Raw genomic sequence first — 13,875 nt, forward strand, 5'->3', positions numbered from 1 at the left:
ACGGTTACTTTAGTCAAAACCCGAGTCACTGACAGCTACGCCTCCTAGGATTCACTGTTTGTCTGGCAGTGATGTTCGACTACTGCTCAAATGGCTCAAATTCCACCACAGGTACTTTCTTTTTTATCCTAGACAAGTGAAAAGTCTGTCAAGAGGCAACCTACTTGCTTGTGCCCACGGACACTGCTCAATAATGTGGATAGGGTATTAGCCTCTGGTATTGACCTGTTGTTAGTGACCCAGTATCATCTTTCAACACATTGCAAAATTAAAACACAAGACCTTACAGTTGCCATTCACTTCAAATAACCAATACAATAAAAAGGGAGAGAATGCCTTTTCTTACACTAAAACCTCCTCTTACAAAACTTTTATCAAAAGCAATCAGTAGATTTCAGAGATATTATATATCGGTGGTATTTGTTTTAACAATCAAATGTTACATATATTTTATATATGTGTATGTGTGCTACACTCCGAGGAAGCCATCAGTTTTAACCAGATTTCACAGACACAGTAAAAGCACTTGATATCACAAGCACTGCAGTACTTCCTTTCCTCAAGGCTAAAGTACAACAGGTTCTTTAGGCCATAGCCATGTCCACACCAGGGTCAATGTCTGTGCAGGCAAACACTGTTCCGAAATCATATTCCAATCCACATGTGTGGAAGGTGGGTGGCAGCCACACACAGAAATGACACCATAGGCAAACAAACCATTGAAATGCCCATGCCCCCTAGGGGATAAAGCTAGCCACCCAGGAACTGCTTGATCTGGTAACACTGCTTAATACGGGAGGGGATATACGCTCAACAGCCTGTGACTGCATAGGTTCTGCCCCTCATGTGGACATGGCCTAAAATACAACAAGTTTTTAAAGTGCAACTGTTCACTACGGGTAAAATAAACAGGACACTAATTAAAATATATACTTCTCTTCTTTTCTTTTCCGTTTTTTTCTTCTTTTTAGGGCTGGATTATACACATTTTACAGAGTGCAATGTACTAACATGTGCTAACAGTGTATTGCAAAAAATAGAATATAAAGCAGTGGTTAGAATTCATAAAATCAATCTATAAAGATATTGTAATTTGTTTCCCTAGTGTATCGATACCTAACAACACTGTAGTAGAGTAATTTCTTATCTCTTACAAAAAATACATGTGGTTCTATCTATACAATATCTGTCATGCAAGTATTATAGTGAGCAATTACAGCTAAAGTATTCAATCAGTATTCTTGTGTACATGAAACTTTTAATCGCATGAAATTTACACTTGGTAGGAAGTTGTGTTCCATGCCAATTATCCATTCTTCTCCCTCTTATTCCCACTGTCTTTCGCACGCCCTCTTACGCTTACTTGCTTGCTTGCTTATCCCCAGTCTCGCAATCTCTCAACTACACTCGTGATAGCTTGTGAAAATCTGTCCTACAGTGCTGAAAGTTCCCTGTATACTGAATGATACTTCAAGCTTTGTGTAACTTCACACCTTCATGAAAAGGTGTGCATGTGTAGAACTCACTACATTCCTATGGTTTTATAAGCTCTAACTACCCTGTTTTATCTAGTACCTGAATGTGAAGGCAGAAGCACTCTATCCTCGAATTCTATTTATCGTGTAGAGGGATTGTTACCTAACCTTGTGCAGGGGACCCTTTTAAATCACTAAATCGAGGGACTAGCAACATTCTTGCCTTTAGAGCCAATGCACAATCAAAATTCCTATCTTTTACATGTGGTACTGGAATCCTAGAAAAAAGTACTATTTTCCAAGTGCACTAAATTTGCAATAAAGTGCTCTACACACATAACTTTTTAAACAAATAATAATAATTATTCATGATAAGTAAATAATGACATAGGAGCCTTTTTACACAGACAGACCCCTGAGGTGCTCCGAGATGTCAAAATTTATCGGGCATACATTAAAACCTATTACAGAATGGATCTACTAAATGAGGTTAAAATTTTTACAGAAAAAAATATATATTCATTTTATACATACTATAAATTACTAACTCTAAACACTCTGTCATTTCTTTATCTTTGCCTGATGTAGAATTGCAATAAAAGTTTAAACATTGCGAACTCATCATGAATATGAACATGGTTATGTACATATACAGAAGTTAAATTATATGATAAAGTAATTAGAGACGAACACCAATATTAGACACCGCCTGGTACCTCTCTCGCAGACCATTAACTTAATTATTGTGTATATAATAAGATATAAAATCACACATAGATTATCATTTTCATTATCATGAAACATCATCATACTTATTCACTTTGTGTCTACCCTTCTGAGGTGTAATGCACACTGGATAACAATCAGTTTGAAGAAAAAAGATAATACATTATTATGATCAATGTCAGATGATCAAATTCCTACAACAAATTCATGCATTTGTAATGTGATTCCAAAATGTTCCAAAGTTCCTCTCTGCCACATTGGGGGGGGGAGGGGAAAATCAAACTCACGCAATCTAGTAAATGCCTTCTGTTACATCAACACGCACCGCTAAACATATTTATACTGTACTGAACTGTAAAGCTACTTTTCATCAAAGTGTCTGTCATTATGATGCTCAGCATTTTGGGCCCCTTTTGTTGTAATTATGCTAAAACCTAAGCTCTGTGCTGGATGGTGTGTCCAAGTGCCGTATTGCGCTGGTTCTCCAGACTAAGCCACTCGCACTGCTCCTCCTTCAGATCTAGGGCGGAGAGACGGAGGTAGCAACTCCCGAGGTAGACGTTCTCGCTGAACTTGTCCTCGCTCCACACACTAATTTCAAGCACCCTCTGCTTTATAATGTCTTGGGACATGCGGTATGTGATCTGAAAAGGTAGAGTGTTTAAGTTAATACTGTATTGGCAGGTAGTTAGTAATGGAACTAAAATAGAGTATAATAGTAATAACAGTAATGCTTGTTGTATTGTCATGCAGTAAGGGTGATTACAGAAGGTAATGTAATTATGCAATGATAGTATTACCTTCTCATTGCTACTGGCCATGAGTAGCAGTGCTTTTATTATGTATGGTGGGTCATATATCACAATATCATTGTTTGTAAAATAACATTAGTATTATTCACAACTAATGCACTTTTACAAATGTGATTATATGATTTTGTAGGTTTAGCAAGTAACATCAGCCAAGAACAGAAGCAAAAATTAGTCTACTCTTAATTCGTGGATGTGGCTTATCATAGCCAAACACTCACCGGCTCCATAAAGGTCGGGTGACATGTCTTCTTGACGACCTTGGTTTTCCTTTTGGTCTTCTTGTGGGGGTCCGGCAGCAGGTAGAGCTTGACGTATGGGGAAGGCTCCTGCCCGGGGCTCGTCAGGGATAGGTTGCGCGCGTGGTGTACCATGATCTGCAGCTGACCTCTGAGATACTGCACGCTGACCTTGACCTGACCTTGCACTTGTCCAGCACTGCTTTGCGTAGATGATGATGTGAAGCTCGCCCTTGCATCTGGGAGTGGCAGTATGACAGACTGGTTATGACACTGAAGTGGAGTTGGATGGATAGTTCTTTTAAATGAAAGGGATAAACATGATTCTTTTAGCAGCTTAAATGGATAGCTGGGCAGATATGTAGGTAGGTGTGTGTGTGTGTGTGTGTGTGTGTGTGTGTGTGTGTGTGTGTGTGTGTGTGTGTGTGTGTGTGTGTGTGTGTGTGTGTGTGTGTGTGTGTGTGTGTGTGTGTATGTGTGTGTGTGGTTGTGTGTGTGTGTGTGGTTGTGTGTGTATGTGTATGTGTATGTGTATGTATGTGTATGTGTGTGTGTGTGTGTGTGTGTGTGTGTGTGTGTGTGTGTGTGTGTGTGTGTGTGTGTGTGTGTGTGTGTGTGTGTGTGTGTGTGTGTGTGTGTGTGTGTGTGTGTGTGTGTGTGTGTGTGTGTGTGTGTGTGTGTATGATTGTTTTGAGTGTGTGTTTACAAGGTTGCACACTACTAGTTTGGTATCTTAGTCACTAATTACCATATATCCATATTAAAGATTTCAGCCAACTTTGAGAAGTTGTAGTTTCACATGCTATAGATAGCTGTAGTACGGACCAAAATAGAACAGGGTAATAATAACAATAATAGCATCATATTTCTACACTTCTCTCACATTCACTCTTCACAATTCTCACATTCACTCTCATTCTTCACACTCACACTCATCACGATTCACTCTCACATACACACTCTCGACTCGACGACACCTTTCACTCGACACTCGACACTCGACACGAGCACACTCGACACGCGAACTCTCGACACTCGACCCCCTCACCCCTTACCCCTCTCCTCTCAACCTCAACCCTTAACCCCTCAACCTCAACCCACAAACCCTCAAAACCCAACAACCTCCAACCCTCAACCTCAAACAACAACCCCTCAACCCCTCACACCCTCAAACAACCCTCAACCAACAACCCAACCCCTCAAACAACAAAACCCTCAACCCTCAACCCTTAACCCCACACTCCCTCATCACCCTCCCACCCCCACCCCCCTCACCCCTCACCCCTCACCCCTCACCCCTCAACCCTCAACCCTCAACACTCAACACTCAACACTCAACACTCAACACTCAACACTCAACACTCAACACTCAACACTCAACACTCAAACTCAACACTCAATGCTCTCACCCTCAAAGTATCCCAGCATAAAAGTATCCAATTACTCAACACTTCAATAATCCCATACCTTTACTCTTCAGCTTCTTGAGGTGGATATCTGTATCCTCTTGGTCCCTGAGGAGCGGGTGGAAGAATGTGTACACAAGGTCTGAGTGGGCAATCTCCGGCGCTAGGTCAAACAGGGTCGCCAGGAAGAGCTCAATCTCCAACTTCCTCTTCTCCGCCACTGCTTTCACCTCCGACCTTCCGATCTGCACGCCTTTTGGTATGCTGAGCAAAAGAACGAAAGTTGGTGTTTATTTCTCTCTCTCTCTCTCTCTCTCTCTCTCTCTCTCTCTCTCTCTCTCTCTCTCTCTCTTTTTTTTTTTTTTTATGTGCTTGCAGGCATTATGTAGTAATCTCTAAGCCATCAAGCACAGAGTTAATGAATCATCCAGAAAACTAAATAATATTCCTCAAATATTCCCTTACCTGTGTATTCTAGCCAGAGGGAAGACAAGACACAGCTTCTGATGGAACTCTGAAAACTCTCTGTACGAACGGAACAGGTACGTTGGCTCCCTCTGGTTTTCTCGGTCCACTTGCAAGATGTACACATAGTACTTGTTGGGGTTGTAACGTTTTTGGTAACTGTAAAGCCGTACCATGCGGATCTTGCCATCTTGTGCTGCCCTGTGAGTCATTCATGAAGAAGACACATACACATTAATACCAAAGATATCATATACAGTACTTGGAATATGCCCTTCATTTAATAAAGAAATAAAAATTTCAATACTTTTGCTTTGAAAAACAAAAGTCCCTAAAAAATCATGAACATCTGTTAATTAAGTTCATCAGCAGAATAGGAGCACAATATATAACATTGCCATAGTAATCTCAATGAAATGGTGAACATGACCAATTCTCCAACCTTAACGGTCACAAAACTCACGTGTAAGTCCGAGGAATGAAGGAGAGGAGAAGATCATCTGAGTGATCCCCTGTAAACCTTAGCTGTGCAAGATTGTGGATGAAGAAGTTCACCTGGTAAAAGAAAAAGAAAAAAAAAATAGATACATTATATATCTATGTTTCTTTATTTACTCTTTTTTTTATGAAGTCTCCATCAACCATTTAGAGGTAGTACACAGAAGGAACACAATAAGAGAGAACAGAAGTTTCTATAAATGAATACAATAAAATTTCCCCACAAGGACATAAACCAAGACAACACACGAAAATATCTCTTCTAACCTGCGTGAACCATGACTTCAGAGACTCTTGGATCATGCGTGAGAACATTGCTCCGGCCTCAGCATTAGTCTTGTCCTGCAGGAGTGCACGCTGAACGTATGTCACAGCATCCCACGTGACGCCCGGAATGCCAGACGAGGCCATCTAAATATAAGAATAAAAGCCTCTTACTCTCCGTACATGACGTAGTGTTTAACCAATCTTCCTTTTAAATTTTCTAATGATTTTTTGTTATAGTAGAATAAACATGTTCATGAAGTAATTCTGAATACAATATTCTTAAAAAAGGAGCTGATATTAATTACCTTTATATGTCATTCTATACACTATTCCCCCAAAAAAACTATACAACCAATGCAAATGAAAAGTCTATCTGCAAAAGCACCAATAGTCATTTGCTTCCTCCACTAAACTTACAAGAGCAAAGAGATACAGCAAGAGGTGGCCATTGTGCCTGATAATGTTGAAGGCACGGCAGCAGAGGTCAACAAAGCCCTGGAACTTGTCTGAGGGCTTCTCTCCCCCATTGATGACGTAGGCCATGTCCGATGTCAGTACGAAAGGCGTTCTGTCCCTCTTGAAGCTCCCAAACTTCTGTGCATCGCCTAAGAACTTGCCAAAGTCTATGTGGAACAAATGCCCAGAGGTTTTGAGCATGATGTTATCATTGTGGCGGTCACAGATCCCCAGGATGTAGGTAGCAACGCAATATCCAGCACAGGAGGCTGCAAAAAGGGGTAAAAAAAAAAAAGAAAACGTTATTTGCAATATCAAAAATCTTTTGAGGGATCTCAAATATTCCTCATTACTGAATAAAATATTATATACAAACATTCTCAAAAATGTTCCTAAGATTTGTTTCAGAAGCATCCTAATCTCAACCCAGAGGATTGGCTGTTGAAAACAACCCACACCCTAATTAAGGACACAAAGTGCATTGGGGTTAAGAGGAGGCTCCTTACCGGTGAAGTTATCCACAGCTCTCTGGTACTCAAGCTGTGATGGGTTCTGTTTGGCCAACCATTCAGCAATGGGTCTGTCTTGGAACGATCCCGTCACGCCATATTCCGTCTGGATCTTACGAAGTGTCTCAGCATCCTTTACCAACTCGATGATCCCTGGAAACAAATCAATATATCTTTTAAACTGTGGTCTTAGTTTTGATTTCACTTATCAGCACATGAGAATAAAAAAATCATCTTTCATAGCAAAGAGAAACATCAGCCACTTTTCTCAACAAATCAAAGGACTTTTTCTTAGAAATCACTGCAAACTCAAAGAAACATTATACATATTGTTCATTCTGCAACTCACCAATCTTGTCTCCTGTAGGAACAACACTGAAGGTAACAACTTTGAGGTCAAGTCCTTCCTTCAGCCACAGTTTATCCATCAGACGAATCATCTGAATAACCAGCATGTCTTGACGAAGATCATCTCCCACCTGTTTGGTGAAATATCAAAAGTAAGAACCTAAGACAATTAGAATCCCAGGAAAGATCAAGATAAACAAAAAATGTAGATTATTCCTCTAACTCCAACTTTTACCTTAAAGATGGCATGAATGGGATCAGTATTCTCCTCCGAGGACAGAAATGCCAACTTGAGAGGAACTGTGAAGGAATTGAAGTACGAGCAGTTCTTGAGGTCAACTCCAGCAACTTCAAGTGACGGGGACAGCGGTAGTGACGTGGGATTTTCCTAAAATGTTTGGACACATTTGAAACATTGGAATCAATGTCTGAATGAATTATATATATTTACAATATGGTAAAGCATTTTGAAACATACAATCTGAACAAACATTTACATATTACATAAAGCTTTTAGAGGTAATAACTTCAGTTACTTAGTCATATCAAAAGAGAAATCTAAACCAAATTAATGATTGTGACAGGTACACTTTACACAAGAAAGAGGAGATAAATAGAAGACAAAAGGGTTTGTATGCACTTGTATGATCTTACATGAACAATAAGTCCACATTTTGTAATTAATTAATTAACCCATCCACGACGGGGGAATTCTAGCCTTGAATGTCCCAATGCCGGGGCGTTCGAATTATTAGGCCTAAATCAATTGAATGGCTGGCACAATACTGTGCCGCCCGGCCACTGGGCTTTTGAATGCGCGGTACAGTACTGTACCACCCGTCCAGTGTGGGTTAACTATAAATTTACTTTATCCATGATCATTCTTTGCCTGATAACTTAATAAGCACCATGGTAACTGGTACATGTCTAGAAGGCATTTGTTTTTTCATTTCCATCACCTAATATTTCCAAATAAAACAAACTTCATACAACACTTGAATACAAATCCTCAAGAGCCATTCAATTTGTTTATGAAACATATGGACAATAGAGTCAGCTGTAAAGACCCTTACCGTCAAATTGAAGTGGATGTTCTCCAGATCTCTGCTGAGCACATTCATTCTCTGGGAATCTTTTGTGTCCTTGATGTTCATAGCTGTGGCATAAAGACTCTGGAAAAAAAATGTGTATATTTTTTTTATACATTATCAAATACAATCTGATTCTAATAGAAGTTATCCACATATCCTTCATTTCTTTTTTTCTTCTTTTCTTTCATGTGTGTACTGGTGTGCCACCCTTAGGCACACCAGTATACCTATATTTCTGACCTACCCTCATCTAATGGAGGGACAGATAAATCATAAAAAACTAACTCTTAGTATGGCCTCTTGCGTGAGAAGTCGGTTTTCCATATTCTTTCCACAGATGGTCATCAGTGCACGGGTGACGAGATTGAGCCTCCGACGGTACCTAGCATCACTCACCAATTCACGTTCACCACCCATGTTGGTCTGCAAGATGTCATTAGTGTTAGCCAACACCTTGCACTTTATACAAATATAAAAATTACATTTCTAATTATCAATAATCATCTTCACATTGCAAAACAAGATACACAATCATTTAATACAATATTTGACATGCAATATATCTTCTATCCTACAAATATAATGATTGGTTTTATCTTAATCTCCTATAAACAAATAAGAACAAAAAATATAATAACTTACAGTTTGCAAACTAGCATATCATACAAAATGAAGAACCTCCAACAATAACAATTCCCTCATCATAACACACCTGAAGAGGAAGGCACTGGTTGAGAAGCCAATACAGATGATGTGCAAGCCTGGGCGACGTTAATGCTCGCTCTAACAGTAGCTCTGCCGTTGGCGAGATGTCCCATGCTTCGTGCTTCACTGCCTGGACCAACTGCGGCAGGAAGCTTATGAGCTCATCTGATCCCAGACCCCTGATCCATCCTACTGCACATCCCCTGACTACACTGTCAGCAAAACTGTAAGAAATGGGAATGAAGACAAAATTATTATCATTCTCAGATACTCACAGTGCACTATGGTCATGACTCACTGAGCCATCCTTAAATTCAGTATTAAAAAACAATTTTTTAACTGAACACAAAAAATTCAAAACAATTTCTATCACACTACACATTCACTCTCCAACCATGAAAACATTACATGGCATCTCACCATGGCAGTAGAAGATGCAAGGCATCTGCAGGCGCAGGAGATGCCCAGTTCCTCACAAGAGAGTGGAGGTCTGGCAGGCATGAGAAGTCCCATGAGTGTGCCGCCAAGAGCACCTTTGCAAGAGCAGCAGGTTCCTCATGAAGGTAGTGCCTCTTTTCCCAAAGGATTTCGCGCTCCTCCACTGAACCCCTGAAAGATTCCTTTGAATAAGTGCCCAATCTTTCAAGATGTTTGATTTTGCTCCTGTTACATAATACTATTAAGAATACTATTCTAATTGACATGTATAAAAAGGCCTTCTTCCACATTTATACAAAAATAAATGGAGACATGATCAAGATTGGAAAAAATAATATCTATATCATAATTTTCCAAACAGAATGGATTCCACAATGGCCACAGTAACTATTAGGTAACTATCTAGCTTTTCTGTCAACCTAATGAAAACTGTAAAATACATACTTATTAAAGATAAATATATCTCTTTCAATGATATCTGAGAGTTGTTGCTGAGTATTCAGATCAAGGGATGAAAACTCCAGCTTGGTTGGGGGTGGAACTTCTATTCTGGGGAAGTAAACCTCGCCACCAAAGTCCTTTAGTTCAACCGCTGTAAGAGAAAAAAAAAATTAGTGATTCCATAAAAAGATGACAATAAACCCAGATTAACAGTTTTAAAGGCTCCCTTCTGCATGCCATCTTAAAGGTGAAAAATAATTGCAAAATATCCATGAAATGAAATAAAATAAAAATTACATCCATACATATATAACCATGCCAATTTTCCATGATCCCATCACCTAAACTAGAAAATCTAAGACCGCGTTTGATAAGCACGAAAACTCGGACATCCACTCACAGAGGACAGGGCAGCCGTGAACTCTTGGATGATCAGAGGAGTAAGGAGCTGGACCAAGGCGCTTGTCGCTCACCATGGGCCACAGGGTTAGCAGATGTGACCCTTGAGTTAATTTCCTGCTTGAAGGGAAAGATCTCATTTACAATTGAACTCTGATGTGTAATTTTTCTCACAACTCGTTCCTCTTACCACGTCACTTCTGTGCTTGAAACATATATTTTTTCATCTCATTGACTTAACTGTAATAACACAACTACCAAACATATAAACCTAGAACCAAATCATAGCCAAACCCTCTTACCCTTCATAGGAGAAGCACTGCAAGGCCGCCCACCCCAGTTCCTCCCTAATGTACTGCGGCTGCTCGTTCTTGTTCTCCGCCTCGATGATCTTCAGACCAAATACTGTGAGGACTAGTCTGCTCTCCTTTGGCAGTGTGTTGATGCGGGCACCTAAGTCTAACCTGGGGGTGTGGGAGTTGTGGAATCAGAATGCTGGTTCAAGTTGGAGAGAGGTTTCTATAAAGACTAATAACGAGTAATAATTACATAGATGATAGTATTATCTAACAAAAAATGTTGATAATATTAATGAAGACAGTTTCCCAACTTTGTTATCTTTTCTTTTTTAAATATGTAAGGCTAGTAATAATGACAGTTCAGTTCTACATCAATATGCAGGTTACTTATTATATTGAAAAAAATTACAAGTACAGCAAAGAAAATTGTTTGCATCTAAATAGATAAATAAATTACAAGTATCTACTTCACTCACCACTTATTGAAGACGACCTTAGGGTAGAACTTGGGGTCATCTGTGATCTTCTTGTTGAGCGAGTGCACAGGCTGACCGATGCAGCGCGACCCATGGAACAGCTGGACTTCCACGAAATACTCATCGTACTTCCATTCCAGCTCGAGGCGGTGCAGACCCTGGACCTTCATTGACACCTTCTCTCGCACTTCTCTTATGTCACAAGGTTCTATAAGAGTTTGTGATAACGTAATGATTCAAATTGCATGGGTGGTATTAGGCATAATATCTTCTAATTAAATCATATCAATACACATGCTTGTAAACAACAAATAAACTGAAACCCTGTTTTCTCCCCTACCTTTTGTAGCATCCACCGTGCGATCCACAGTGAAGTCCACCCTAAATGCTTTGGCATACATGACCAGAAAATTGTTAACAGCACCAGCTAATCGACTAAGTGCATCCAGCAGGAGATGCTTCAGATCTTCTGGATTGGAGGAGTCATGCGAGCCCGTTGACAGGATGCGCTGCCCCGGGATGTCCTCCTCTCCGTCCAAGATGCCCTGAATGCCATTACAGCGTATTAGAGTTGCGATATCACAGTTTCAATTGTATTTGCATTTTAACTGTTAATACCTTGAGATATTTAACACAAAAATCCCTCCTCTCACTTTTTATAATGTTTCATATCTATTTAAAACTAAAAGTAATCAAACTTCAAGAAGATGACATCAACTACGATAAGTCTATATAAATTCAAAAGGCCATCAGAAGTTTTGTATTCAATCTATTATTCATAATGCTCAAACATTCATAGTAGTTCAAGTTATCATCTCACTAATTCTCATCATGTTGAACACACTTTTCAAAATAAGAATAGCTACAATTGATCTAGCTCTCAACTCAGTCAAGCTATCACTTACCTCCACAAACTAGTTCGAGGGACCAGCATTGTTTCAATGTCTCTCTATCAGGTCATTAGGTTAATCACTTTTAAAGCTTATATGATGCATTTTCCTTAGGCATAGTTTTAGTTCAGTTTCACAAACTTTTTTAAGTTACATGGACACAACTGTCAAAAAGAGTGGCCAAGTTCAGAAATACAAACCAATTGTTCTTATTTGTTTTACATCTGCATTAATTTCGTTTTTGTGAATTCAGACCAAAAAATGTATATTTTTTTGTATATGTGTGTATGTATGTATATATATGAATATAAATATCAATATATATATATATATATATATATATTCATAAAAAAAATCATTTCACATAAAATTCAATGTAATTCTTCCTGTTTTTAGACAAAACAAAAAACAGTTCTGAATCAACATTTCTTAAGTTGAATGACCCACACATTCCTGAAGCAATCAACATGGATATAATATCATACCATTACGCTTTTCAAGTGTATATTTAACCCTGTGGAATATCCTCCTCACTAGAAACAAATGGGAACCTACCTTAAATTACAAAAATCAAAATATGGAATCCTTGTTTTTTCAAAGCAAATAATCTGGCTGATGTGAAGTTTAGACAAATCTGCACCACTAATCATACCAAAAGTTTTGCTACTATTAACTACATGCCACATCGAATTCTCATCTAATTTAAGACAAAAAGTGTTGTTAAACCTTTAATAATCATAGCCAATTTGTAAAATACTAGTCTTGCCTCCTTTGCAATAAATCTACCATTTATTACTTCAACAAGACTTCAACTCAACCATCACATATGTTTTACCACTGTTGCAAATTTCATCCAAGATCTCCAAGTCTTAGGTTTCAAATACTTCTATCCATTACAACATGCTCTTTTTTAATAATCAATGGTAAGTGATCAACCTCCTTGAGTTCCTTGGGTAGTTCCTCACTTCTTTTCTCTCTTTAATAACTTCATGTTTACTTTCATGTTTACTTTCCTTTTTTGTGAAATCTGTTCTCCATTTTTATATCTTATCTTATAATGTTATCCTATGAATTAAATATTGGAGTGGCACCTCTTAGAGGCCTCAGCCAATATTTCATTATTGCACTTTGCTTATCAAATCATCTGTTTTGTAAATACTTTTTGGCTAAATAAACAATCATCAGTTTCAAATAAAGCCTCGAATGCTTATACATCCAGACTGCTCAAATAACTAGCTACTTATGTCTTGTGTGGTAGCTCTGTTTTCTATCTCAAGTAAAAAGCACAGGTCAAAATTAACCAAGTTATTTATGGAATCAGTACTGCAAACACAAAAAAAAGCTGGATTCAAATATGACTTATCATATCTAAATTCATAATACAGTCTAGTTATTCCATACAATTCCTGTGATTTTCAACACATTTTTTGTTATAACTGTGAGTAACTGTTGAAAGCAAAGGTTCATGCCAAATCTCAGATATGCTCAGACAGGTTATATAACTGTTTACATTGGGAAGCAAGTTATTATCTTGTAGCGAAATATTCTCATAATATGCTGTTACCTTGATTCTTAAACTTCTCATATTTTTCTGTTAGTAAAATTAGTCACTAAAAGTTACAAAGGTTTAGACAAAAAAAAAAATAATAATAAAAAAAAATAATAAAGAGGAACGCAACAATCATTCAAAATAAGCGTTAATTGATCCCTGGGCGAGACCAGATCGCAAGTGTTCAGACAGACAATGCCACCATCATTCATGCTAAGAACCCCCTTGACGAAGAGGCGACTGACTTTCTGGAGCTCCCCGGCGCCTCTGGGCTAGAATGTAAACGTTAACTCAGCTCAGTTCTCGAGTTGCACTGGTGATGAACACTGGCCTCCTGAACCTCCCCCTACCCTTCTTATTTGGAAAATTATCTCAACCCTTTCTTATCG

General features: G+C 38.6%; 1 protein-coding gene across 10 annotated transcripts in view; it reads right to left on the reverse strand.

Annotated features, from left to right (window-relative positions):
- Positions 1 to 941: 941 nt before the first annotated feature.
- Positions 942 to 13,875, reverse strand: part of Pi3K68D (phosphatidylinositol-4-phosphate 3-kinase catalytic subunit Pi3K68D) — a 30,367-nt gene continuing 17,433 nt past the window's right edge. For 4 of the 10 annotated variants that reach the window (XM_042999421.2, XM_042999420.2, XM_042999423.2 and 1 more), the window contains 20 exons: positions 13,732 to 13,758; positions 11,388 to 11,592; positions 11,048 to 11,255; positions 10,575 to 10,736; positions 10,274 to 10,392; positions 9,877 to 10,024; positions 9,415 to 9,603; positions 9,002 to 9,218; positions 8,575 to 8,712; positions 8,272 to 8,370; positions 7,434 to 7,586; positions 7,200 to 7,329; positions 6,848 to 7,003; positions 6,303 to 6,610; positions 5,886 to 6,029; positions 5,584 to 5,675; positions 5,121 to 5,321; positions 4,717 to 4,919; positions 3,232 to 3,488; positions 942 to 2,845 (listed from right to left, as the gene is read on the reverse strand). In XM_042999421.2, the coding sequence (XP_042855355.2) occupies positions 2,636 to 2,845; positions 3,232 to 3,488; positions 4,717 to 4,919; positions 5,121 to 5,321; positions 5,584 to 5,675; positions 5,886 to 6,029; positions 6,303 to 6,610; positions 6,848 to 7,003; positions 7,200 to 7,329; positions 7,434 to 7,586; positions 8,272 to 8,370; positions 8,575 to 8,712; positions 9,002 to 9,218; positions 9,415 to 9,603; positions 9,877 to 10,024; positions 10,274 to 10,392; positions 10,575 to 10,736; positions 11,048 to 11,255; positions 11,388 to 11,592; positions 13,732 to 13,758 (3,366 nt within the window). In that variant the 3' untranslated portion in view covers positions 942 to 2,635. The remainder of the gene's footprint in view (positions 2,846 to 3,231; positions 3,489 to 4,716; positions 4,920 to 5,120; positions 5,322 to 5,583; positions 5,676 to 5,885; positions 6,030 to 6,302; positions 6,611 to 6,847; positions 7,004 to 7,199; positions 7,330 to 7,433; positions 7,587 to 8,271; positions 8,371 to 8,574; positions 8,713 to 9,001; positions 9,219 to 9,414; positions 9,604 to 9,876; positions 10,025 to 10,273; positions 10,393 to 10,574; positions 10,737 to 11,047; positions 11,256 to 11,387; positions 11,593 to 13,731; positions 13,759 to 13,875) is intronic. The other 6 variants (XM_086550028.1, XM_042999426.2, XM_086550030.1 and 3 more) reach the window with 3 other exon arrangements.

The sequence above is a fragment of the Penaeus japonicus genome, unplaced genomic scaffold (genome assembly GCF_977035675.1).
Source record: "Penaeus japonicus unplaced genomic scaffold, GWHDUDI00000001_assembly GWHDUDI00000023, whole genome shotgun sequence".
Lineage (NCBI taxonomy): Eukaryota > Metazoa > Arthropoda > Malacostraca > Decapoda > Penaeidae > Penaeus > Penaeus japonicus.